Below are 27,114 nucleotides of genomic sequence, written 5' to 3'. Positions count from 1 at the left end.
CACAGAGTAGCAGCAGATATTTACGAGATATGCACGGACACACACACATGCACATACACTGAACGGACGTCTCATATCCAGGATATAGAAATAATTCATAGAAATTAATAAAAAAGTCAAGATAACCCAATCGGATCCAATCAGTCAAAACACATACAAAAAGGTGCGCAACTTCATGAATCATCAGGAAAATGCAAACTAAAACCACAAAGTGATACCACTATACCATACACCTTGAAAACGAGTTAAAATGAAAAAGACAATGGGAAGGGTTGACAGAAACATAGGAGAACCAGACACATCACGCACTGCTGGAGGCAGGAGAACTTGGTACAAACACTCTGGAAGCTGTCGGACAGCGTCCATTCAAGGTGAATAGATGCAGAGGCCGTGCCCCCGCAATGCCACCCCTGAGAACGGTGTCCATATGCCCACCAACATGCGTGTCCAAGAACATCCACATAGCATATGCCCATAGCCTGAAGCGGGGAACTACTCAAAGGCCCAGCAACATGAGCACGGACACAGACCGGAACACCAGACAGAAGCACCGTGGACAAGCTTCGCTACATGCAGCCATCGAGATGAATCTCAGAAACAGAACTTTGAGGGCAAACAGCCGGACACTAAGTACTGCCTACTGAGTGGCTCTTCGTATAAAGTTCAAAAGCGTGCAAAATCAACGTATGGGGTTGCAAATCGGTTTCCCTTGAGGGAACGGTGTCTGGAAATGAGAATGAGAAAGGCTTTTGGCGGTGCTGGTCCTATTCTGGTCTTGATGTGGGGGCTGATGTCGTAGGTGTGGTCCTTTGTGCTGATCCATCAAGCTGCACGCTTTTCTACATGTATCCTGGAAGTCATTAGAACTTTTCTTAAGCGCAGTGCTATCTTCCCTGCTGACTCCGGGGTGGATGGTACTTCTCTCACATCACACCGTTTCTCCCACAGTCAGTGCTCCGGCTCTCCTGCTACTGTCTGAGCACCCATTTCCATGCCCTGAAGTTACGTGCAACTCCTCCAAGTGTCTGGTATGGTCCTTATGGCAAACGGGAAGGGACACATGACCCAGCCCATCATTTTGACTTGTGGCAACAGAGCAGATAGAGCTGACGAAGGTCCTGCTCCTCCACCCTGCTACAAACACAGAGAAACACTGGGGAGGAAAATATAGGCAGAAACAGAGGGAACTCAGAGCCAGAAGAGTGAGTAGGTGCTAAAGCTGCAGCAATTCAGGGGGGTCCACAGCCCAGAAATGGAACACAGGAGCTGGAGACTTGACTAAGTGCTTACTTACTCTTGGCCCATGTGAGATGAAGAACTAGAGCAGAGCACCAGGATGGAGCCTGAAGCCCCAAAAAGCAGCCCTTCGGTGAAATGGGGACTCGCGAACATTCCTGTTCACCTGGAGGGGCTGTAACGGGCTCTGCCATCTGCCCAGGTCCATGGGTAGGAGAAAAAGCTATCCAAGATCACTTAAAAACCCAGGCTTGTGCTCCACGTGGGTTTGGAGTCCAAATGTGCCATCTCTTGTGTTATAAAAATCCAAGCCAAGAAATTAAGAGGAAAGCTGACCCAGGACTCCTGGAACTCCCAAAGTTTCCCCGAAAACATGCTGTTGGAACTCTTTTACAGCCTGGGGTTGAAGAGGAGATCACAGTAATGAATAATGACCCATACAAGGGAACAAGGTACAAAGCCACAAACAGGAGAACTGACACCCCAGGATGTCGGGTTACTAAAACAAAAGGAAAGAGATCATTAAATCAATATACTTAAAATAATTCAGAAAAGGAAGGAATAGAAACCATAATGAAAGAATGTAACAAAATGAAGAACAAAGGGAGGGATTTGGAACCAAGGAGAAATTCTAAAAATATAAAATAGTTACATATATTAAAGATTCAATGGATGGATCAAACAGAAGATTAGACACTGCTGAAGAGAGTTATTAATTTGGAAGATAAAGCTAGGAAATCACTCAGAATGCATCAGAGAGATTGACTGATTGATATTTTGGAGAGAGAGAGAGAAAGCGTGAGCAGGGGAAGGGGCAGAGGGAGAGGGAGAGAGAGAATCCTCAAGCAGACTCCCCGGTGAGTGTGGAGCCTCACGTGGGGCTCAATCCCAGGACTCCAAAGAGCCGAAACCAAGCGCTGGATGCTCAACTGACTGAGCCTCCCAGGTGCCCCTCGTCGGAAAAATCTTTAAAAGAGAAAGCATAAAAGTGTTAAGAGACATCATAGATAGAAAAATAAGGCCCAGGGGCGCCTGGGTGGCACAGTGGTTGGGCGTCTGCCTTCGGCTCAGGGCGTGATCCCGGCGTTATGGGATCGAGCCCCACATCAGACTCCTCTGCTATGAGCCTGCTTCCTCCTCTCCCACTCCCCCTGCTTGTGTTCCCTCTCTCGCTGGCTGTCTCTATCTCTGTCAAATAAATAAATAAAATCTTTAAAAAAAAAAAAAAGAAAAAGAAGGCCCAATATACTTCTAATGAGAATGAGAGAGAAATGGGAAATTGGTAATGTCTAACAAACTGCATATGCAATCCCACTTCTAGGAATTCACTCTGAAGATACATCCTACAGCACAGAAATACAAGCTCACAAGGTTATTTGATGCAGCCTTGCAAGTAACTGCAGAATACTAGAAACCACCCAAATGCCCATGTAAAGGAAATTCAATGAATAATCTATAATACATACACATGATGGGGTGTCATTCAGTTGTAAAAATAAAATGATTGAGAATAATGTCCATGAATTAACATAAAGTGACTTCCAGCATATATTGTTAAGCGAGAAAAACAAAATACAAAAGAATAACATTATGGACTGAGTTGTGTCCCCCCCCAATAACCCATATATTGAAGTCTAACCCCCAGTACCTCAGACTGTAACTGTATTTGGAAACAGGGTCTTTCAAGAGATGATTACGTTAAAATGAGGTCATGAGGGCGGCCCTATCCTATCTGATGGTGTCCTTACAAGAGGAGGAGATTAAGGACACAGTCACATACAGAGGACAGCGATGTGAAAACACAGAGGGAAGATGGCCATCTGCAAACCCAGGAGAGCGGCTCCAGGAGAAACCAATCCTCCTGACACCTTGATCTTCAAAACAGTGAGGGAATAAATTTATGTGTTTAAGCCACCCAGTATGGCACTTTGTTATGACACTAGCAAACTAATATAAATACAGCGTGCTACCTTTCTTGCAAGAAAGAATGGAAGAAATCATACGTCCATCTGCTTATTTCTATAAAAAGAAACCCAGGAAGGATAACCAGAAACTAATGAGATTAGTTACCTAGACGGAGTGGATGGGAATGGAGGGCAAGAGGTGATGGGGGAGAGAGGGGTGTTTCTCTAAGCATACATTTTTGTGTCATTTAGATGTATAGAACCACGTTAATGTTTTACATGCTCAAAAATATAACTAAATCCACAAGGATAAGGGGGAAAAATCCCAAACTGAATACAAACAGAAACAAATAAACCTAACTATATCTCAAATGTGTCTCAACTTACTCTCAGATGGTTTGGAAAAATGCTAAGAGCTGGTGAATCTGGCTGAAAGATACACAGGATTTCTTTGTACCAGTCTTCTGAAATTACATCAAAATAAAAAGCTACAAAAAAAAAAAACCATGAGAAAATTAGATGTTCTTTACACTAATAAGGGCTGATACAGATATATCCTTGCAGAAAGAGCTGCTAAAGGGTGTATTTCAGGAAGAAGGCAATTAAATTCACAAGAAAGGAATGGGGATGTGAAAAGGCGTGTAAGCAAAGAAGCCAATATACTGATAAAGCAAAATAAGCACTGACCATTAATAATAATGACTAATGCTCAACATCACTAATCATCAGAGAAATGAAAATTAAACCCATAATAAGGTTCCACCTCGTACCCCTTAGGATGGCCACTAGTCAAAAAAACAGAAAACAGGGGCACCTGGTGGCTCAGTTGGTTAAGCATCTGCCTTCGGCTCAGGTCATGGTCCCAGGGTCCTGGGATAGAGCCCCACGTCAGGCTCCCTGCTCAGCGGGGAGCCTGCTTCTCCCTCTCCCCCACCCTTGCCCATCTCTCTCTCTCTCTCACTCAAATAAATAAAACCTTTAAAAAACAAAACAAAACACATACACACACCCCAAAAAATAGAAAACAAGCATTGGTGACGATGTGGAGAAATTGGAACCTTTGTCCGCTGCTGGTAGGAATGTGAAATGCTGTAGTCACTGTGGAAAACAGTACAGAGATTTCTTAAAAATTCAAAAATAGAGTACCATATGATCCAGCAACTCTACTTCTGGGTGTATATACCCAAAATAATTGAAACGGGGTCTCAAAGAGGTATGAGTAGGCTCACATTCATAGCAGCGTTATTGACAATAGCCAAGATGGGGAAGCTACCGGAATATCCACTGACGGACAAACAGATACACAAAATGTGGTCTATACATACCACGGGATATTATTCAGAGTTTAAAAAGGAGGAAATTCTGACACACACTACAACGTGGATGGACCTTGGGAACATTCTACTAAATGAAATAAGGCAGTCACAGAAGAACAAATGCTGTATGATTCCACTGATAAGACATACTTAGTAGCCAAATTCCTAGAGACAGAGTGTAGGATGGTGGTTGTCAGGGGTCTGGGAGAGTGATTAATGGGGACAGAATGTATTTTTGCAAGATGAAAAGTTCTGGAAATCTGTTTCATAACAATGTTAACATACTTAACACCACTATGGTACCTTAAAAATGGTTAGGATGATCAATTTTTGTTAGTTTTTTAGCATGATAAAAAAATCCATCATAAAAAAATAATGACTAAGGAGGTGGAAATCAAATAGTAAATGAGAAAAACTAACACGACAAAAACAGGGAAAGCAGAATGAAAGCATTTTTATATATGTGTGTGTTGTTTGGAAAGAGGACAGGCATTATCTTTAGACTTTATCGTTCAAATACGCACACACAAAATCTAAGGGTCTCAAGGACTCATACTGTGGTCTCTAAGTACCATTTCCCAATGAAAGAAATGAGGGCTTGGAGAAATGTTGATTCCATGTCTGGGGGAGGGAAAGTACAAGATAAGCCCAGAACACCTTATTACTCCAGAAAGCGAGGAAAATATCAAACACTAATAGGTCGGTCAAAAAGACTTAGAAGCCAATTCAAAAGGGTTCTCACTGGCCAGAGATGGGGCATGTAAGCATCAATAGGAATAAATAATCACTGAAACAGATTAAAATGTATCAATCACGTTAAAAAAATCCACATGTTTATTATTTATAATGGGAAAAAAAAACAACCTCCTGGGTCACTTTTGAATTAAACACAAGCACGTACTTTCACTTTTCCCTAAACCCACTAAACGAGACTAAAGAATTTTTTCAAGGTCTAAAACTACAAAGACAAAAACAAAACAAAGTGGAAGAGGAAATAAGAGCAAAAAAGTCTGGGGACTGGAGGCATATGGATGAGTTAGGATTTCCTGATCCAGCAAGCCCCAAAGAACTGAATCCTAAGCCAGAATGGGACAAGCTGAGAAGCAATCACACTTACACTGTTAAACTCCCAACTAAAACGCTCTCGAATAAGCAGCACTGGTTACCTTTGGAAGGGAGGATGAAAATGGTTCTAAAAATAGGAAAACTGTTTGAAAGGCTGTTTAAGAAGCAGCTGGATCCCTAATTCCTCTCCCTAGCACTGCAGAGCGGACAAATGTCCCCGCCCCCTGGCAGAAGACTGGAAATTGATTCGGCAAAGAGGGTAAAATAGAGGCCCTCTGACCCAGAGGACAAGGGGCACAACTGTGGGAGGGGCTCACGCTCAAAGAGGGAGTAGATGAATTTATCCATGCATGCCTGCCCTAACACTGAGGCGCCCAGCCCTCTCCCCACCCTGGCTTCCAGAACACTGGCGACTAGCCCTTTATGCTCCCAGTAGGACAAACGTTCCTTTTTCAAAGAATCTAGTCGCCCAAGAGGAAGGACCTAAAAATGGTGACATTAAAAACTGTCAAATGGCCCAGCCAGTCCATCCTCCTGAGAAGCCACAGTTAACAAACCCCACTCCAAGCTCAAAGCTTCAACCAGCTTTTGGATGGCCCTCCTTAAATAACTCTGAACCAACCCCCCAGACGTCTGAGGAGCAAAGTCATGCGAGAAAACTAAGGCCCAAACTAACAAATAAGGAAAGCAACTTTTAGAAGACTGTTTCAGTACCCTCCAGGAGATAAGACATTGCACACGTGAACAAAACTATTCCTTGAAGTTAAGTACGGCAAGGAACACAGAGCCCTTAGGATATTAAACGTATGAAGGCAGTCCTCTTTTAGACGTGGGTGGGGGCTGGCTCCTCCTCTGGGTTAGGCTAAGCCCCTCCCGGTGCCCCGCGCACGCCCTCTGCCCACACTCGGAGGGCCCTCCCATCCTTCCCTGGGGTCCCCGCCTAGCTCGGCACTCACACAGTCTATGTTCTCCGTCATGTTCAGAATGATGTAGTTCTTCCCGGCCAGATTGCTCCAGTCTTTGCAGATCACCTGGACGGCAAAACAAAAAGAAGGGCGACAGTTACAAAGGCACAAGGAAAGGCATCCAAAGAGAGCACACATGGAAACCCTTTGAGAAGCCGGAAGGGGAAGGCCTGGTGCAGGTTCGTGACAGCGAGGTGGGAGCTGACAGCCTCTGCAGGGTGGCATGCCCCGGCTCCAGCCCCAGGCTTACAAACCCAGATGTCTCCAGGGACCACACAAAGACATGTCTTCAGTGAGAGGAGGGGCCTGACAGGACTTGCCCCAGCTACAGGCCTTCAGTGGCCACCCTGCAGGGGTTTCATGTTCCATAGGCCAAATGAAAACAGGCCCGAAAGCCAGATGCACAGGCTGGCAACCTGGGACTCCCTTTCCTACTGTCCCTTCCCAGGGGTGAGCACTAGCCTGGGCGAGCAGAGGGTGACTGCGCGTACAGGGTGGGTATGGAGATGGGGGTGGGGGGCACAGGTCAGGCAGTGGGAAGGCCTTGGGCGGCAGCGGTAGCACTGAACAAGGCTAGGCTAGGGAAGCCGAGCTCTTCCAAGAGCTTTGCGTGTAAGTGTGCTGAGAACAGCCATGCGGGGCTATGAGGCGTGCATCCCAAAAGTTCTGCTGGGGTTCTCCCTGCTATACAGGGGCCTCCCACCTCATCCTGGCAGACCCTCCCATCCCCACTGTGCAGCCAGGGGATGACCAGGCCTCTGAGAGAAAGGTGCAGCCAGGTGGCCTTCATGCGCCCTCATTTTACCTGAGTGGAATCCCAGGGTATTCTGGACTGGGCTTCAGCGGCCTGTCCTTCCTGGGGCTGCTGGCTAAGGTCTTCTTGCCCCAAGGTAGCAGAGGAAGGTGTCAGTTCCACATCTCGGGGGGCCAGGGGGAAAGAGGTTGAAGCTCCAGGGTAAAGGGGGTCTTCATCTGGGCTCTCAGCCCCACTGGGAGCTTCTGTTTGAGGGAATGAAGCCAAGGATGGCAGCTCCCCTTGCTTGCCAGCCAGCCCTACTGCTCCCACAGTGGCCTCCTCGCTTGCCTCTCGAGGGGCCTCAAACTCTACCCCATGCCCTGCGGCTGGCAGCATTGTGCCCCCTGCCTCCTGGCTGATGAAGTCCTGACCCCCCAGGGTCACTGTACTTGGGGTGACTGCAGGCGGTGACAGGCTGGGCTCCATGCTGCTCCCCACCTCCACATCTGAGGAGGCCTGGTCCCCAGATTCTTCATGCCTGTGTTTGGCAGGCCCTGGCATCTGGCTGCTGCTGGTGGGAGAAAAGCCGTGGACCTGAGTTTGGGCTTCTTCTTGGGATCCGTTCACAGGCAGCAGCTCCTCTTCTTCCTCTTCCTTCTCCACCTCCTCCTTCTCCCTCTCTTCCTCCTCCTCTTCCTCCTCTTCCTCCTCCTCCTCCTCTCCAGGAGCCATATGCCAGGGTGGCTCCACCAGGTTCATCTTGGGCAAGGGGGAGGGCAGACTTGGCACCTCTTGACCCTGGCTGGTGTCTTCTATTGGACCCGCCTTCTCAGTCAAGTCTGGAAAGACGTAGTCTAAGGACAGAGATAGAAAACTCATTCGCTAGTTTCATCATCATCACTGATTTGTTCAATACTTGCTGAGCAGATGATATAAAGCAACCATGAGACCCACAGGGGGACAGTGGTGAGTCGGACTACTAGTCCTTTTGGAAAGGAGTGGGAAATAAAGCTGGATGGTGGCGGTGTGGGGAGCAGACTGTGGGGGAGACGTGGGCCAGGCTAGTCCTTATTTCCTTCATGATGACAAAAATGACACAAATCTGCCACTAAAATTCTGTGAATACAGGAATGTATAAAGTAGAAAAAAGTGTGTATGATTGCACCCCTCAGAGTTAGCCCTTGTTAACAGTCCATGACAAGAAGTTAACTTCTTCTCTATCGTACTTATAATGCATTTGTGTTTCCTCATCTGGGGATTTTGCCAAGAAGGCCCCAGACCCCCTTAGAAAAGCTTCCCTTTATCTCTTTCCCAGTGGGTTGTAATGGGAGGCCTCTTGGAAAAACCCTCGAATGAGGTCTGAGAACCCTCTGATCACAGGGACAGATGAGACACAGAGATCATGACCATTGTTCCTAGACTGTGCTCTTTTGCTAAGATTTAGGCTCTGGCTGGGAAATAAAAAAAGATGTCGGGAGAGCTCAATAGAGTCCACTGGCTGAGCCCAGAGCCTTCCAGAATGCACAAGGTCGCTGTTGGTGGTGACGGGGGGAATTTTATCCTCCCTGTCATTCCTGAGAATCTTATCTGGAAGTGTAGAACTTAGGAGGCCTCCTAGACTGCAGGACTTGTTCTGGCTTTTAGTGAAGCCTAGGCGTCTTCAGGGTAACAGCATAGCAAGGTCATGGGCCTGTTCTGTTGGAGATTCATTCAAAACACCAGAAGCTATTTCTAGGTAGCAACTTTGATCGGCTGCCATTTTATTGCAAAATAAATATCAAAGACTGTTTTAAAATACTCTTTAGACATGAGAGAGGCAGTTTAAGGTGGTAAACTGGGCCTCCTCCCTTAAAATTTCTATCAAATGATAGACTGGCTTTTCAACTGTCAAATTAAAGTTTTAAAGGTTTAGATAAATTTCTGGGAATGTGGAAAGCAGATGAGATTACAGGAACAAACAACCGCTCAGCCGAGACAAACAGCAGGAAAGACAGTGGAGAAGGGAGGCTCTCTTCCCAGCAGAACTGAGGAGAAAGAACAACTGTGGGAGGAGCAAGGAGCAGAGCACAGAACATTCAGGAACGGAAGATAATTTTTAAATTCCAGTTAGTATCTCAGAGAGACCCAAAGATACTGCATCCCCAAAATAAGAACAGGCTAATAAGAGACTCAAGTAATCGCTAAAACAGTAAAAGTTTGTGGAAACTGAAATTAAATTGTCAAAATATAAAAATTCAATAGAACAGCTAGAAGAAAAAAAAAAGTCAAGGAAAAACGTCCAGAGCAAAAAGAAAAGGATAAGAGAGAAAAGTTAAAAAATACAGATGACCAGTGCAAGAGGTCTCATATCTAACTAACGTGATTTCGAAAAAGATAAGAACCCTTAAAATGGAGAGAATAAAGAACGAAACAAAGAAGAAAATTTCCCACACCCAGCAGCGGGAATCTTCGCATTGAAAGGGTACATAACTGAGGTAAATGATAAAAGACTCACACCTAGCCTCATTCTCATGATATTTCAGAATTCTAAGGAGCAAGATAAGATCCTAAAAGCTCTCAGAGAAAGAACAGGTTAACCTATAAAGCAATAATAAAGAGATAATCACATTATCTCCAAGCTTCTAATTCATAACACTAGATGGCAGGAAGGAAATTGAAAATGCATTCGGGATTCTGAGGGAAGTGTACTTTGAACCTGGTATTTTATACCCAACTAACCTATCATTCAAGTATGATTACAAATACAGACATTTTCTTTTTTTTTTTTTTAAAGATTTTATTTATTTATTTGACAGAGAGAGACAGCCAGCGAGAGAGGGAACACAAGCAGGAGGAGTGGGAGAGGAAGAAGCAGGCTCCCAGTGGAGGGGCCTGATGTGGGGCTCGATCCCAGACGCTGGGATCACGCCCTGAGCCGAAGGCAGACGCTTAACGACTGCACCACCCAGGCGCCCCAAATACAGACATTTTCATATATGCAAAGACTTAAAGGTTTTTCAATCTACGGATTCTGAGAGAAGTACTTAAGGAAGTTCTCCAAGAAATCCAAAGAAGACATGGAATCAAGAAACATGAGAGGAAGTCATGAAAATAAATCTCTGGAGGGAAGCTGTGCCATGGGCCTAGAGAACAAGCATTCAAATTAGAACATAGATCCACATGGCTAAGAATTATTACAAAAAGAAAAATTGACTCCCTATAAGGAAAAGTACAATTTTTAGAAGCTGAATGATCTTAGTGATCATTGAAAGCCCACTATAATATTTAAATGAATAATTAAAATATTCTACCCAATCCATTTTTGTAAAGCATACTCTTTTTGGGTAGAAGTAACTGGTAACTTAACATCTTCCACTCCTCATTCTCTGCACACCCTCTGTAGAGAAGCTTATCTATTCCCCACGGAAAGCAGACAGTCATGGTGTTCAGGGGAGAGGTATGCTTGTGGAACAGAGACCACAGAATCCTGTGCACTTGCCTCTAATACTGAGCCATCTAGTATCACCTTTATAAATATGAAAGAATGGTCAAGATTCACAGGGCAGGGGAAAGCCAGGCTCACGAAGTAGCATGAAGGAGAGAAAGCAAAGCAACCCACCTCTGAGAGAAGAGTTAACCCAGTAAACAAAGAGAACTTAGAAACACTTCTTATTAACACCTCCAAAGAGACTCGAGGAAATTACACTCATAAAACGAGTATATAAAAGAATAAAAATATTTTACTTCAATAGAAGTAAGCACTTTTTAATAGATCTGTTTAAAATTGAAATGCAATGCATAAAACCATAATTGAAATGGGTTGCGTGGCCACTTGACAGGAAGATGATGTAACAGTATGTCACACGGATGCTGGGGAATGAACATATACAATCCCTTACAATCAGGAGATTTTATGGTTAGAAGATTGTCCTGACAGCAATGTGCAAGAATTTGATGAGAGAGGGGCTGAGTGAAAGCAGAGAAAAGAGTTGGGGGCTTGCTGCAATGTTCCAGGAGAGATAAACACAGGTGATGACGTTGGGAATGATGAGAGAACAGGTTGAGTAGATGACCCCAACGTACTTGATACCCTGTGTGCACTGGCTGACTAACAGGAAGAAGGGGGCACTCTGGCTGACTGCGGGGGAAGCCATGCCCATAGCAGAAATGGTCAAGTCTAGAGGCAAAGTGGATGGGAAACCGGAACTAGCAAATAGGTTCAGTAAAGCCTTAGAATGTGCCAGGAATGTGGGGGATGGTGGTGCACTCCAGCAGAATCCCACTGAGGTAGGGGGTTCCCAAGAGGGCGAGCTGACTAAGCAATCCCTCTACTCAATGTGATGCTGACTTCCCGAAAGTTGAGCTTATCCCTCCAGAGACAGCCTGCCTCCCAACAGAACTCCCTCAGCTAAGCTGGACAATAACAGGGGTCATGCTGTGCGTGACGTGATCTGCACCCTTCAAAGACTTAGCCACCAACTTACTTGTCTAAGCGATGGTCAGTCCCGGGGTTTCTCTGGGCTTCCGTTTTTCATAGTACAAATGGGTGCTGGTATATATGAGTTTGAAGGTTCTTTCTAGCACTGTACTCTGTGCTTTGGAGATGGTTCTGACAAATGTTATCTCACACACCAATGGCATTAAAAACAACTCCTCCAATGTCCTAAATAAGAATAATATAGGATTTACGAGACCACAAACTCTGATTGCGGAGCAAGGTGACCTTCTTCATCCCTATGTTCCTAGCACCTAACACAGCGCCTGCCTGGCCCAGTGCAGAAAAGAGAGCAAGGTGTGTTTGGTGAACGCCTGACTGCCACTTTCTGCTTCCTGAACCCAGGACCTGTCCCTTTAGGGAGAGAAAAGAGCCTCCAATGGCACGAACTTCTCCTTTAGGCTCCCTACATGTGATCACTCCCGGACAGCCAGCCCCTGACTCATCATTTCTGCACTCCTTTCTCAGTGAGTTCATAGATTCCAAAGACTTTATCTATTGCCTCTCTGCTAAAGACTCCCAAATTTATATCTCCCACCAAGCCTTCGCCCTGTCCAGCCCCCTCATCTCCGGAGACTTGATGAATCACTAAACGCCACACTCTGAGGCTCAGACTCAGCAGGACTTTCTCCTAGTTTTTGTTTGTTTGTTTGTTTGTTTGTTTGTTTGTTTTTAACCACCTCTCAGCATCCAAAGTTATTCCTTCTTCTCTTACTGTGTGATATCAGTTCCACTGCTGATCAGCAGTGTGGCCTTGGACATGCACTTGAGTTCCACGTGTCTCCTTTTCCTTATCTGTAAAATAACGACAGTACCTAGCACCCAGGACTGTGGTCAGGATGCACTGAGATGAAACCTGGACACAGCCCACACCACACAGCAAATGCCTGATAGATTTTAAGTATTCCTCTACCTCCTCCTCCTTCTTATCATTATATTTTTATATTGTAAATTCACAACGGGAACAATGGCACCATTTTGGAAGTCGGCTCCACAGGCTGAGGTGCAGGATAAGCACCCCCGGGATAAACAAGTCAAAGCGAACCCAGAGAAGAGGGCAGGGCAGGAAAGGATCCATGCCTTCCCGACAAGCCTACATATGATGTGAGTATCAGAAAGGTCTCTTACACAGAAACAAGAATTTAATGCGAGACCCAGTGGGGACACAAACTATGAACCAGGGGTGTGGTGGGAAGTGGAACGCAAGCAGCTGGGGGACAGACCCAGGTGGGATGAAAACGGGGATGCCAGAAGAACGGGTAGTGGGACTGGATCCAAACATGAATGTAGACTGACAAGTGAAGAAACCACATTCAGTTCAAGAGCAGAACCATGGTCTGATGAACTGAGAAAGATACAACAGCACTTCTGTGATATTCCTGCCAAAAACAGAACCTGAAACTAATCATGGGGAAACACTAGACACAATTGAGGGGTAGTCTACAAAAGAACTAGCTTATCTCCTTCAAAAATGTTAAGGTCACGAAAGACAAAGAAAGACTGAAGGATTTTCCAGAATAAAAGTGACAAAGCATGACAACAAACACAGTACAAGATCTTGGACTGGAGAGTGAACTGTAAAAAATAATTTTGTTTTCTTTCACTACAGTGGACACTGGGGGGTGGGGAGTGGCAAGTCTGAATAGTTTGTCATCATATAACAGTATTGTATCCATGTCAGTTTCCTGATGGTCATCGTGCCGTGATTCTGTAAGAGAATGTCTCTGTTCTTAAGAAATATACACTGAAGTATGCAGCATAAGTGAAAGGACACTGTGTCTGCAAGCTACTATCCAATGGTTTAGAAAAAAAATTGTATGTCGGTAAGTATATGCACAGATTTGGTAAAATGTTAACACTGGGGGAATCTGAGTGAAGGGTGTGTGGGGATTGTTCTTGCAAATCTTCTGTAAATTTGAAATTATTTTTTAAATAAGGATTTACAAAGAGAGAGAGAGCGCACGCATCACTTTAAGTACTGGCTAGTGAACATGTGAGGGCCACCAGAAGAGAAGTGAAACATGCAGGGGACAGGGCAGGCATCCTCAACTAGGAGCTTCCAAAGGCTGCAAGAGGAAGGAACATGGTTGCTCTGAGAGGTGAAAAGTCTTGGTGGATGGGGAAGAACGTGCTTTTCCCACTCAGGTGTCTAAGGAAAGAAGACCGGGCTTCCAGAGACTTGTGACACTGGCCTAGGAGAAGAAGCTGGAGCAATCATTTTGGAGGAGGGATAAGGGAGTGAATTGGCAATGGAGGAAGAGAAGAAAAGCAGGGGGGTGTAAAAGGAGAGGGATGCAGGAGAGGATGGCACCACAGTGGGCAAGGCACACTGGGCCCACCAAGGCAGGTGGCTGTCCCAGCCCCTGGTTCTCCCAAGTGCAATGACAGTGCTATGTCCTGAGCCCTGTCCACTGCAGTCACCGACAGCTGTGACTCCACATGGGGAGAGCCTGTCCTGCTTAGTGCCCTAGGCTTTGCTTCCTATCCCATCTACTTCAGCATCTGGGGTCAGGACGGAAGGGTCCCACAAACCCCGAAACCTGTCTGGGTTGAAGGCGTACCAGCAGAACACTCCCCACACATCCCATACCTGGACACAAGTGTGAACAAGCAGAGATGTCCCGGAGACACGTTCAAGACAGCAGGAAAGCTGGTCAAAGCCTGTCCCCTGCAGCCAGGAGGGTAGTGACAGCTGGGACACAGAAGACAGGTGAAAGGTCCCCCACAGCTCAGACCCTCCAGAGGGGGCTCCAGCTTGGCCTCAAAGCATGAAAGGTCAGAGAGTGGCTACGCTGCAAGGACACTCAGGACACAGGGAGCTCAATCTCGCTGTCGGTGAGACAGCAGCCGGCCTGGGACCTGGGCTAACCTTTATACCCTGAGTCCTTCTGCAGTTTCCCTCCCTGAACACAGGGCGCCAGTTCTGTGACGTTGCAGTAGCCCCTGGTGGCTTTCATTGGAAACTACATCTGCCCCAGAGCCTGAGGGAAACCAGGCCTCCAAAGGACACAACCTTCCTTTCACAGACAGGACAAGAAAAGCTCACAGAGGGGAGGACACTTGCTCTAAATCGTGAAACTACACTTACGACCGCTGTAAAGTTGTAAAGCTCAGGCTTGGGCGTGGTTAAAGCCAGTCTTTCCAGATGTGCCTGCTTAGTCCGGCCCACGCCCAGACTTGGCTTCAGACGCCCGGAGGAGCCGACCGGCAGCCGGCACCCAGAATGCACGACTTCCCGTCCATCTGCACTGTGGGCCGTGGCCCGGCTCTTGGAAGCTGGGCTTCAATCACCAGACTAGCTGACAGGTAAGGACTCAAGGCGCAGCTTCAAGGTTCTGCAGCCAGGGGCTAGAATGCTGGCTGACCGGCCTCTAGGTCCGCCTACCACCTGTCGTCTGGGACCTTGAGGCCCAGGTGAAATGACATAATGCATTCAAATCACCTCACCCGGAAGGCACGCTCCTCGCCCTGAGGCCCTCTCTTCAGAAAGTCGAGCTGCTGCTCACAGGCCACACGCCCCAGCTCACTGCAGGTGAATCTGCAGGCCGGGGCTCCTGTAATGGGACTCCAAGGACCCAGGGGTCCTAGCTCAAGAAGGGACCTGGGAGGTCATCTGGAGCAGGAGATGGTTAAGTCTAGGTCAGATAGGCTGCCACCCACTTCAAGAATATGCCTCCTTCGAGAGGCATTTCTATGTGGCGGCTTTTTTCTCTCCCCAAATTCCTTAAACCCAACTGCCGTGGTTCCTTTACAACTTAAGCCCATTTCTGTTTTATCTGCTTAAGTGAGGAACTTCTGGGGAGATTCTCCCTCGGGATAAAAACCTACGTATTTTCTCAGTTGCTCCAATTTAGCCTCCTTTGCCTGGGGCTCAACAACTGGGATTATCCCCGCATTCTCCACCCCCTCCCCGTCATTCTTCATCCCTTGTGGAAACTACATTTGTCACGTTTTAAGAGTGGTTACAAAATCGGCGGAGTAGGTGCACAATAACTATTTGCTGAGTGGATTGCTGAAAAGCGAACAAGATTCACACGTTAGAAGCCAGCTGATAGGAGCTGGAAAGTAAGGCTTCTCGACTCCGGCAGCGCGGTCTGAATTTAACACAGCACTCACGCTGCAGTCTCCCCGCTGGACATGATCTGGCGGCTCACAGGCAGCAGGAGGCCGCTCTGATGGAAGCTCCACACCTCTGGACAGCTTGGATTCTCCAAGCCTCTTCTTTTTCTTTTAATCTCACTCTGGGGCCTGGCTTTTGTTCCCTAAATAGATGGTGTTGCATTTTTTCTCTCCTATGTTTCATCGGTTTTATAAGTCTCTTTCGCCAGCCTATCAAGGTCACGCTGGACTTCGTTTCTGCCCTCCAGGGTAGCCATAATTTCATGGATGACCCTTGGCATCTGCTGAAATATTAATGAACTGACTCCCCAGTTTAAGACATGAAATTAAGACAGGCACCAAGCCAGTGGCCTTGAAAGATCACTTTGAATGTCCCTTTCGCTTAATGTCAAATCACTGAAAATTGCCCCCTGGGTGCAACACTCAAGCCAGTTATTCAACCGAGTGTTAATACAAAAATACTCATGAAATTCACAACAGACTTGTATACAACAGAGGTGCAAGGGGAGAAGCTTTCAGCATAATTAAAAATGACTTTTTAATGGTCGACCTCAGTAGTCATCAAAGAAATGTAAATTAAACAAGATGATACAGTTTTGGGGCTGCCAACGTGACGATATACATATATATTTAAAGGTAATACCGAGTATTAGAGGAGTGCAGGAAATCTGCTACTGACAGGAATGGAGATCAGGCCACATCGGGGGTGGGGGGTTAATATGAATGAAAAGCTTTAAAAACGAACATTCTGAACCTGTCGTTTCACTCCTAGAAATGCACCCTAAGAAAACAATGAGGATGTTTGTAATGATTCAGTTTCAAGGATTCCCATCATGGCACAGCTCACAGAACAAGAGACTGGAGGCCATCCAGCACTCAGGCAGCAGGGCACTGACTGAAGGGGCCGTAGCCTGGCCAGGCTTGGGAGACTACTCCCACCTTAAAACTGAGGGCAGACAGCTCTGTTAAGCTGGCTTGGAAAGATGCTGGTAAGTGAAACAGCAGGACCTGTGCACTGTAATTCCATTTTTTATAAAAGCATATTTTATGTATTTCCCATATGGGAAAAATTTCCAGGAAGATATATGCCAAAATGTTAACATTCACCAATTCTGGCTGATGGGATTAGGAGTGATTTTTACTTTCTTCTTTTCTGCACTTTTGAATTTTCACATAATGATACTTATTACGAGTGTAAAACAAAAGTACAGGCATCTTTTTCTTGTTGGCATCTAGGTGCCGGTGCTTCTGTCCGCTGGCCCTCTTCTTAGCAAACAGGCCGATGTGTGTGCAGCGACCTCGAAGGGCCAATCATTCAACAGCAGGTACAATATCCATGTATAGGAACCATTTCCAGGTCCCAGCAGACTGGCTTTGATGATCTGCTTTCTACAAAATTCATCACAGGCAATAGTAATTCAAGTGGTCTAATGAATGATGTCACATGGAGGGGTAGCAGATCTTATAGTAGAAATCTCAAATCTGAGATTTCGCTCTGCCACTCGTCACCTGTGTAATTTAGTGCCACGTTTAAACCTCTCTGAGCCTATAAAACAGTGATCCTAGCGATGCCTGCTTTTACGGATTCCATTGGTTGCTGTGAGGTTAAAAAAATGCTGTGAAAACAATTTATATAATAATATAAGCACTCATGAATGCTCCTTTATGCCCAACCATCGCTTGGCATGTACTCCCCTCCTCTTGGTCCAGGAGTGTGGGGCGCTACCCCCTGGCTTCCAACGGTGCTCGAGAGCCAGTCTGGACCAGAGAACCCAGTCCCTCTGGCTTCAGGATTGGGTCGTAGGTGGGCTCATGACCCAAGGCAGACAAACGAGCCTCCATCCTGAGACTTTTCCAGAAGTGCTGGGAGGTAGAGTTCTCTCTCTGCTGGGGCTGAGTGAGAGGAGATGACACTGGAGTGACTGGGGGCTCTCTGAGCCACCAGACAGGGACAACATGCCTGAGAACAAAGCCAGCCAGGGAAGGAGAGGCATGATGGAGCGAGGCAGGTGCTGATGTCCCATCTCAACATCTGAATCCCACCTGCCTGGGTTCTGCAGTTACCGAGCCAATCAACACCCCCTTTTTCACACAGGCCTGTGAACCTGTTTGAGTTGAGTTTCTAGAACGTGCCAACCCCAAAGAGTTATTGCTTTTCTTGTAGAACACTAATTAGCTTGTTCACTAGGAAAATTAAAATTGCATGCAGAGAATTTTATTAAGGATATTGAAGAATGAGAGGGTGGAGGGTGACAGGAGAGAGCCTTGGGATGAGTGGGTAACCCGGGAAACTGTTCTTAATCATTAACAATCTTGCCTGAATTACTTGATCAGGTCTTAAGTTGGCTTGATGTTATCTGGTGGAGGGGCAATCTACATTCCAGTTCTTTCTCCCCACTTTGCTGAGACCACTCTTTTCACCTGAAATGTCAGAAAACCATAGTATTTTAAAGCTGGAGAAGGCTTCAATCTATCATTCCTCGCAAAGGAGAGACTGAAGCGAAGATTAGACAAAGAACCCACTCAAGGTCACACCGCTCGCCAGCAGCCAAGCAGAAAGACAAGTGGCTGTTTTTGCTGTGGGACCTCAGGATCATTGCTGTAGGAGGAGAAAGAAGGCTCCAGCTCCGACTCTTCTAGGCCCCACAAACTAGCAATGAGATGTATACCAAAGTACTCGTGACAACGAAACGCACTGGTTTCCTCTCTAACACATACCATCTCTGTGCTCCCACAGCAGGCTGCGAGGCCCAGGCACTCAGGAGCCACTGATTCCAGACTCAGCTCTGCCGTACACAAGCTGTGCAGCCTTGGGCAAAGCTCTTACCCTCTCTGGGCCTGGGTTTCAGCATCTGTGAAGCAGTGACAACTCCTGCCTGTGGACCCTACAGAGTGGTTATGAAGTCCAAATGAGCTAATCAAAGAGAAAATTCTGGAAAAAATGGTGGTATTTGCTATGTAAAATATAAGACATTCCTGTTAGTCTCTAGTAAAATCACTGAGCTAAGAGGCAACCTAACAGAAGAGCCAAGGCTATGGAGTCTGAGAACTTGGGTTTGATTCCTGGTTCTTAGTAGCTGTGTCTTCTGAGCTACATGTTGCAGGGTGATGACAAGTCTGCCAGGCAGCTGGGATGGAGAAGAGTGCTCCAGGCAGACAGAACAAGAGGAAGGGCACCAGAGGCTCAGGGAACAGGCCTGAAAAGATGCTGATTCTCGATCCAGCTCTGTCACATACCAAGTGTGACCTTGTTAAAGCACTTAGCTTCCCTGTGCACCAGTCCCACATCTGCCAAGCGGGAGATAATAGGCTAATGAAACGTTGTACACAGGAGAAGGGAAGGAGATGAGGCCAAGGGGAAGGCTGGGCCAGAACATCAAGAGCATTTTCCGCAGTACTAAGATGTTTTGCGTTTATCCTGTGGGTACTGTGTTTTCACAAATTGCTTTGGGGCTGTACGGAGAAGAGACTGACCCGAGGAAAGGCAAGGGCCCAGTGGGAAGGTGAGCGATGAGGGAGCCTGGCAAAAGCAGCCCTCCTTCCTCTACCTCCTCCAGCACTCTTGCCCATTCTTCGTGCAGGACACCTGAGTCCCCATCTCACAGTTTTTCAGGGTGTATAGTGGAGATGAGGAGACAGACCACGCTGTAGGGCCGGCACAAGGAGAAGAATGGATGCGAAGTGCCTGTGACAGAACACAGAGTCAATGAATGGCAGCTGTTTTCACTATTAGGAGAGAGAGGAAGAAGAGAGAGGAAGAGAGAGGAAAAGAGGGGAAGGAAAGGGAGAGGCAGAGAAAATTTGAGTTCATTAAAGAACCAACCCACTGTGATCCTGAGGAAGGTCCTAGGCTCAGCGCTGTGGCTTTCTCGGCCGAGGCCCTCGGAATGACTGCTTGTCTCAGACTAGGATCTCAAGAGTCTACACAAGAAGAAAAGCCCCGAGAAAGACCCAAGTACATCTAAGTGTCTAGTGCTTCTTTTCCATGGTGAGGGAATAAATTTATTAGCCTCTGCTGCTGCGGTAACAGGCTAGCTTTATGGGGGAAATGAACTAAATCCCTATCTTATACCACATACCACAGTAAATTACTGCTAGAATAAAAATTTAAGGTGAAAATAAAGGATATACAGATGCATATATCTCAGGAAGGGAAGGGATTTTCTAAACATAAAGCAAAGAAAAACACATAAAAACAATCCAAACATTTCAAAAGAAAGACTGTCCAAGTTTGTAAAAAAATTAATGTTATGTCAAAAATTATTATAATAAGAAAAGTAACTGATAAACTGGAAAAATGTTTTCTATATACATCAGAGAATGTATCCTTTTTATATAAGGATTGGTACAGTGGTAAAAAATTAAAGCCTCAATAGAAAAAAATGGAAAAGTAATAATAGGTAATACAGAGTATTACGATGCACCAAGCACTGTGCTGAGTGCATAATATGAATTATTGCATTTAAACCTCACAACCCTATGATACTATTTCCTAGATGGGAAAACTGAGGCTCGGTTGCTCCTTGCCAAAAATCACATCGCCGTTAAGTGTCAGTGCTGAAACTTGGGAACCTGCCCGATGCCAGAGCCCGCTCTTCATTATACCATGCCTCAAGTCGGAAAGGACTGTAAGTGGTCAGAATATGTCTACACACACACACACACACACACACACACACACGTGTGAACATTCACTAGCAATCAAAGGCTATTACAATTTACCTATCAAGTTGACCAAGATTTCTAAATGACAAAATGCAGTGGTGGGAAGGGTCCAACAACCTGGCATTCATTCTACCTCTGGTGGGTATGCAAACTGTAAAGGCCTTTCTAGAGGCTGACTGAAAATATTTAACAAAAGCCTGTGGAAAGATTCCTATCCTTTGTGCCAGACAAGCTCCATCTCCTCCAGATCCTCTCTCTACCCTTCTCCACCCTGTCCTCTGCCCCGGGAGATGGACCCCGAGAGTTACTGCAACAGGCCATGTCCCTGCTTCCCAGCCGGACTCCTCAGAAGAGGCAGGGGAAGAGACAATGACAGGGTTCCTGGCAGAAGATGGGAGGAGACGGGGTCAGGTATTTCCTCCTCTGGTTTCTCCCCTGCTGGGTCATTGCTCTTGCCAGGATCACTTGCTTTCCACCACTCTCTGTCCCTCCTGGTTCCTTTCATCCATCCCTCTGTCTGTCCCTTTGGGTGTAGGGCCACTCAGTGCTCTGCTGCCACGGGCGCTGGATTCCTCTGTGGTTGGCCTATCCCCTGCTCATACCTTTCTAAGTTCCTAGGTCTATAAATACACCCTCCCTGGGTTATCTCAGCATGGTCATGTCCTCTTTTTCCAGGTGGGATGCCGAATAATACGTCTTTACACCTAGCAATTTTATTCTAGAAATTAATCACGAGGAAGCAATCAGAGAAGTGCAAAAATATATAATGATACTTTTAGCAGCATTAAAACTGGAAGCAAGCTATATAGTCAACAACAGTAGGGAGCTGGTTTTATACATATGAGCCACGTGACGAAATACTACGTAGTCATTAAAAATCAGGTTTAAAAAGAATATTTAATGATGTGGAAATACATTTATTAAATATTTTAAGTGAAAACAGTATGATTCCAATCTGGCACATAAAAGTGACTGCGAGGATGTATCCCAAACTATTAATAGTAATGATCTTTTAGTTGTGAGATTATGGGTGACTTTTGTTTCCTTCTTTGCGTTTTTCGTATTTTCTACAATTTCCAGATATTACTTTCATAATTAGAGGACATAAACCCAAAATATTATGTACGCTAAAGAGAAAAAATTCAAACTGCGTTCTGTAACAGCCCACCCCGTGTGCACGGGCGAGCACAGACACAATGTAGCAGTCTAGCATGGGCACGGCCGGGGCCACTTCTGCATCCAGCCCGTAACTGCATGCATTCCAGCGTGGCCCAGGCCTCAGGTGGCTGGCCCCCACAGGTCCATCAGCCATACTCTGGACACCCACGAACCAGCTCAGGGGCGTGACCGAGAGAAGGGCGGTGCCTTGAATGGGGGATCAGAGAGACCTCAGGAGGGGCCCAGGAACCTTCAACAGGGACAATATAGCACAGCAGGGAAAACAAATGAACCCCTAGACCTTGGGAAGCCTCAGCTTGGATCATGGCTGAGCACACGAGCGGCTGTATGAACTTAGGCATGATTTTAACCACTCTGAGTAGCAGTTTTTGCATGTTTACGTGGGGACGAAGTTTCGCTCCCAGGCTGTCACGTTATGTGAAGTTATATGAGCACCGAACATGGGCTCCCTAAACAGCAGCAAACGATAAAGAGAAAAGAGCGTCCAGGACCAGTAAGACACTGGGGGTCCCAGAGACTCGGCTCTGGTATACAGGCGGGCAGCACACGGTAAAAGCTGGCAGGGAGAAGCAAGAGATGTGATTTGAGCAAGGAAATGATCCTCTGGCATTTTGCCTAGCCAGCTGCACTCCCAGCTGCAATGAGCACCTACTCTTAGGTGAGAAGAGCTACCTGCAGTGGGTCCCAGGTCCAGACTGGAGTCATTCAGCTCCTCCTCCTCTTCCCAGAAGTACTGTGGTGGCTGCAGAATGCGCGACTCTTCGCTCTCTTCACTGGGAAAACCCGAGCCCGGGGCTCCCAGGCCAGCTCCCAGTCCCACGGCCTCACTGGGCTCCTCGGAGTCCAGCGGCTCAAGGCCCGTGGGCGGCAGGAGATCCAGCAAGGAGGTGGAGGTGAGGCCCTCTGGGCCAGGCTCATCGGACCCAGCTGCACACGTGCCCAGGGACGCTCCTGCGCAGACACGAAAGCCAGATGGTTAGGAGAGGCCGGCAAGGCCGCACTTGGCACGGGGTGAAGACGCGTCTCCAACAGCAAAAAACCCAGGGGTGCTTGGGGGGAGACACTCCTGACACCCAGGGGCTACTGGGGGATTCTGAGATGCTGTTCTCACTCCACAAAGGCCAAACTGGTTAGCCCTCCCTGTGGCAGGTGCAAAGGGGGGACAAGGGTGGTGGGCAGGAGAGAGTGAGGTTCATCTGACTCAGCACCTGCTGGGCATCTGTTCACTCAGAAACGGCCACCAACGCCCGTCTTCGTTACAACTGAGGTGGGTGCTCGGGGTACAAATGCAGTGGAGAACGAGTCCCTGCTCTGAAGGACCTTGCGTGCACTGTTCCCCAGGCTTCTGTCCTAAGCTGAATGTTTTCCAAAACTGCATTAAGAACGAGATTTGTATCTCAGCAGGAGGATCTCCAGAACGGTCCTTAAAGACGATGTGAGATTGCAAGTCAGACTCATCCAGCGTTGGTAATGACATATTTGTTTAGCATCTTGGATCCCTCTCTCCTAATTTATAAAACAAATGAACAAAACCCAATAAACTAAAGGGCATGTTTTTTCCATCTCTCTCACTTCCATTCACCAAGAAGAGGAAGACAGCCCTATTGGCCAGTTTACTTACCAGCTTAATCACACAGATATTACTAACTGGTTCTATGTGTTCTGCAAAGCTGCTTAAAACCTCTGGATCTATCTCCACATCCAAAAAATTAGAAAGGTGGCTGAAGTGACCTCCAAGCTTTCTTTCCCAAGACTGACATTCAATGATGCAGTAAAGAGTGCCATCCTGCTCTCCTCCCATTGTGCACCATGCCCTGGCCTGAATAGTTCATGGAAAATTTTCGCGATGTTTATAATAAAAAATGAGAGCTAGCATTATTGGTGCTGTGTGCTAAATGCTCTGCAAGCGTTATCTGAATGCGAATCTTTACAACCACCTTATGAAGTCATAGTAAGCCCTACGCTTGGCACCCAGAGTGTGGTGGACACTGCACGCTATGAATACACGAATACAACACCTGATCGTAAGGAAAGCCTTCCAAGTGAAAGAGGCTTAACGCAGCTAAAAGGTGTGTGGATGAGGATAAATAGGTCTTGAAATCAAATATGGGAGGATGTTCTAGTAAAGAGAGCTTGGGCCAGGGAAGCTGGCTTGCGTTCTGGCTTCCCTGGGTGAGCCACTCTGGGTAAGCTACTTTTCCACCAGGGGCCCTAGTTTCCTCATCTGTAAAGCAAAAATTCCACAGCCCTCAGGGAGGCAGGGGCCTCAAATGAGGTAAGCTCTATGCGAACAGCGCTACAATGAGCAGACTTCCAGAAAACTAAAGAACAGAGAACTGGGATGTTCTTGGCCAGAAAAAAGAACATTCAAGCGAGAAAATGGTCAGTATCTTCGAGTATATTAAAATAAAAGGCTGCTGTGAATAATAAAGACTAGAGTTATTCTATGTGACTTCAAAAAACAAAACAAAATCAGGACTGATGGGTGGAAACATGGGACAGCATCCAAGCCTCAAAAAGCCTTTAACCAGAAATAGGTAATGCCTAGGGCCACCTGCGCCCACCTGCCCAGCTTCTGCTCCTGCTTCTAAAAAGCACTCCCTGGCCACTCCCAGTCTAGGCTGGGCACCACTCCTAGTATCACAGCCTTCTGAACCAAATACAGCACTTTTCTCTCAAACTGTAACAGGCCATTTACGGCTTCCTTCCCTCACTCAGTGTGTCTTGTGTCTGAGTCAACTTGGTCGGTCCAGTGCTTCAACAGTCTCTGAAAGGTGACAGGAACTCAACAGGTGTTTGAATAAATGAATAAATAACCCTCTTGTTTCACAGGTGAAATATGGGAGGGCTCGGGACTGTAAGGTCAAATAGCTAGTTAACAGAAGCGCTGTAATTAGCTGGTTTATTGCCTCGAAAATGACCACTGTTTGAAAAGTGTCATCTAAATTTTAAATGTGATCCCAGCAGATACAACAGCCCTGTTTTGTAGAAGTGGTACCCCGAAGATTGGGAGAGCCAAGTGAGATAAACTTACCTGGAAAAAACTCACACAGTCTATGAAGAAATAAAGTCAATTGATGAGAAATGTTTGTAATAATTAAATAAACGTTTTACAGATCTCCAGGTCACCTAAGCAGCCAATCTTTGACAGGGCCGTTGGGTGAAAATCTCTATCTACATATATCAGCCTCTAGCAGGTCTGCTGGGGAAGACAGTATGTCAGCCTCTTTAGAAAAGTGCAAACTGGTTTTTTTTAGGAATTCTTGGGATTTTAGCCTCTGGAGGCTCAAACTTGCATTGCCTCTTCAAAACCTGAGAGTTGCTTCTCTCAGAGCTGAACTGGGGCATGGTGGGACAGAAGTCACTCCCTTCTAGGCCTTGAGCCAGCTCCCCACAGCAGTGTGAATCTTGAGGAAACTGCATCGGCCCTCTCAAGGAAAGTCTGACCAGCAGTCCTGTTGATTTCCCACCTCTGGAAATCAAATACTGTTGAGTCAGTGAAGCTCTCTGTGCCGAGGACTGCAGTCTGTTGAATGAGCTGGGACTACTCCTTACCATTTCCACAATGAGAGGAGTTTCTCTATTCTCTGAACCTCTCTCCCCCACCTGTCAGGCAGAGAAGCCACAGTCTCCTTTCACCTCCTCCTCCCTCCCTCCTTCTCTTCCATTCCCAACCATCTGATATGAATGAACAGAGATTTTGATAATCTTGCCGAAAAGCTGTGTGTGAAAAAAGGATCAGGTTTTCATTCCTTCTCCAGTAAACAGTTCCATTTTCTTGAAGCTCTTTTCCCCTGTGATGATTATTTTTTCTTTATATAGACCTTGATATTTTCAAAAGCCTTGGCAATGGGTAATTATTTAGGTAATTGTGAGAAGGTGCTTATTTTCAAACTTGCCCACCAAAATAGTAGCTGAACCCTAAGCGTTCTGTATATAATTGCCTTTGCACTTGATAATTAATCCGCCTTAATTGAGACTGCATCTGATTTAAAATTTCAGAATTACACTCTTTGTGACTGATTTTCTTTTTTCTTTTTAAAGGTTTATTTATTTTGAAAGAGAGAGAACGCGTGCATGTGCACACACTCAGGGAACTGGGGGGGGGCAGCAGGAGAGGGAGAGAGAATCTCGAGCAGACTCCATGCTGAGCACAGAGCCCAACACGGGGCTCAATGTCACGACCCAGAATCACGAGCTGAGCCGAAACCAAGAGGTGGATGCTTAACCAACTGTGCCACCCAGGCGCCCCTCATTTTCTTTTTCTTCTCTAGCACCTATAATTTTCTGATACTTCATCACTCCCAACAGAGAAAAAGAAAGCACATAAAAAGGATTTGGGGACCAGCCTCAAAAATTGAAAATCTGACCCAAACTCAGAAAAAGGGCAAAGGAAGCAGGCTTATATCTCAGGGGGTGAAAAAAACAAGGCCTTAGTAATCCGCATGTTTTATCTCCCCTGCAATCTGCTCCTGATCCCAACATCCTTTTCTGATTCCCACCATCAGCTACACCCCCACCCTTCCCCTCATCAGCAGTTTTGAAGTACAGCTCTCCCTAAGCCCTTGCCAGACACCAATACGAGAGCAGCCCAGCAGCATCTGCCACACAGCCCCCATACCCTAAGTGTCAGCTACAACAGAAATTGTCTAGCACGGTCTCCCTATCACACACACACTCTTACACTCGTGTGCGTGTCTGGACCTTGGATGTGTCTGAGAAGCAATGCCCAAGGGTTCTTGAAGGGTTTTTACAGAAAGGTGTATAAGACAGAGACATACTACCAGACACATACGTGTCACCAAGAGGGAGGTAATAACATACATCATGAAGTGTGTACAGGAGGGAGGAGGTGGGAGGGAAAGTAGAAGTAAAGCTGCCGACCGTCATCCATGGCTAGCCACAGCTGGGCATGGGTCCTGACACACTTTGCTTGCTAGTTCTGGTGTGGCTGTTGCACAAAGAAATAGCAGACTAATCAATATTTAATTTATTTGTTGAATCTCACCTCTTCCAGAGAGGATTCAAGCTATGCAAACACAGGCATAGGTGTGTGAGTGCATGAAACAAATGCCAATGGACATATTTCTGTGCACACCACTTAGGTCCTTACCCATTCCTGGACTGATGGTGGTGAAAAATACCCTCGCTGAACTGACCCTTCCCGGGACATGCTCAGGAGCAAGAGGCCCCTTTCCCCTCCCAGTCATTTTCCCCGGGATTCTGTCACTATGGGCCCATGCAATGGCCCATTTCACTGCCAAGCAGACTGCTCTCCCCCCTCGGGCAGAGACCCTTCAAAGGCCTCTCCTTCACTCACACTGATGCACACCTGTGCCTGTGTCTTTGGGGGTTAACTTCATGGGAGGCGACTAAGTAACCAGTGTCCCAGGTCAACTCCCACATACACACGCACACACGTTATACTCCTGTGTGTCCATCAGAAGTGGAGTCA

General features: G+C 46.5%; 1 protein-coding gene across 1 annotated transcript in view; it reads right to left on the bottom strand.

Annotated features, from left to right (window-relative positions):
* PODXL2 (podocalyxin like 2) overlaps positions 1-27,114 on the bottom strand; it is a 34,844-nt gene that overhangs the window by 6,468 nt on the left and 1,262 nt on the right. The window contains exons 2-4 of the mRNA XM_045812475.2: positions 22,332-22,610; positions 7,292-8,076; positions 6,478-6,552 (exon numbers count right to left, since the gene is read on the bottom strand). Coding sequence (XP_045668431.2) covers positions 6,478-6,552; positions 7,292-8,076; positions 22,332-22,610 — 1,139 coding nt within the window. The remainder of the gene's footprint in view (positions 1-6,477; positions 6,553-7,291; positions 8,077-22,331; positions 22,611-27,114) is intronic.

The sequence above is a fragment of the Ursus americanus genome, chromosome 14 (assembly GCF_024610735.1).
Source record: "Ursus americanus isolate L20-20 chromosome 14, mUrsAme1.1.p, whole genome shotgun sequence".
Lineage (NCBI taxonomy): Eukaryota > Metazoa > Chordata > Mammalia > Carnivora > Ursidae > Ursus > Ursus americanus.
The sequence above is the reverse complement of the archived record's forward strand: the minus strand, read 5'-3'. Positions and strand labels throughout refer to the sequence as shown.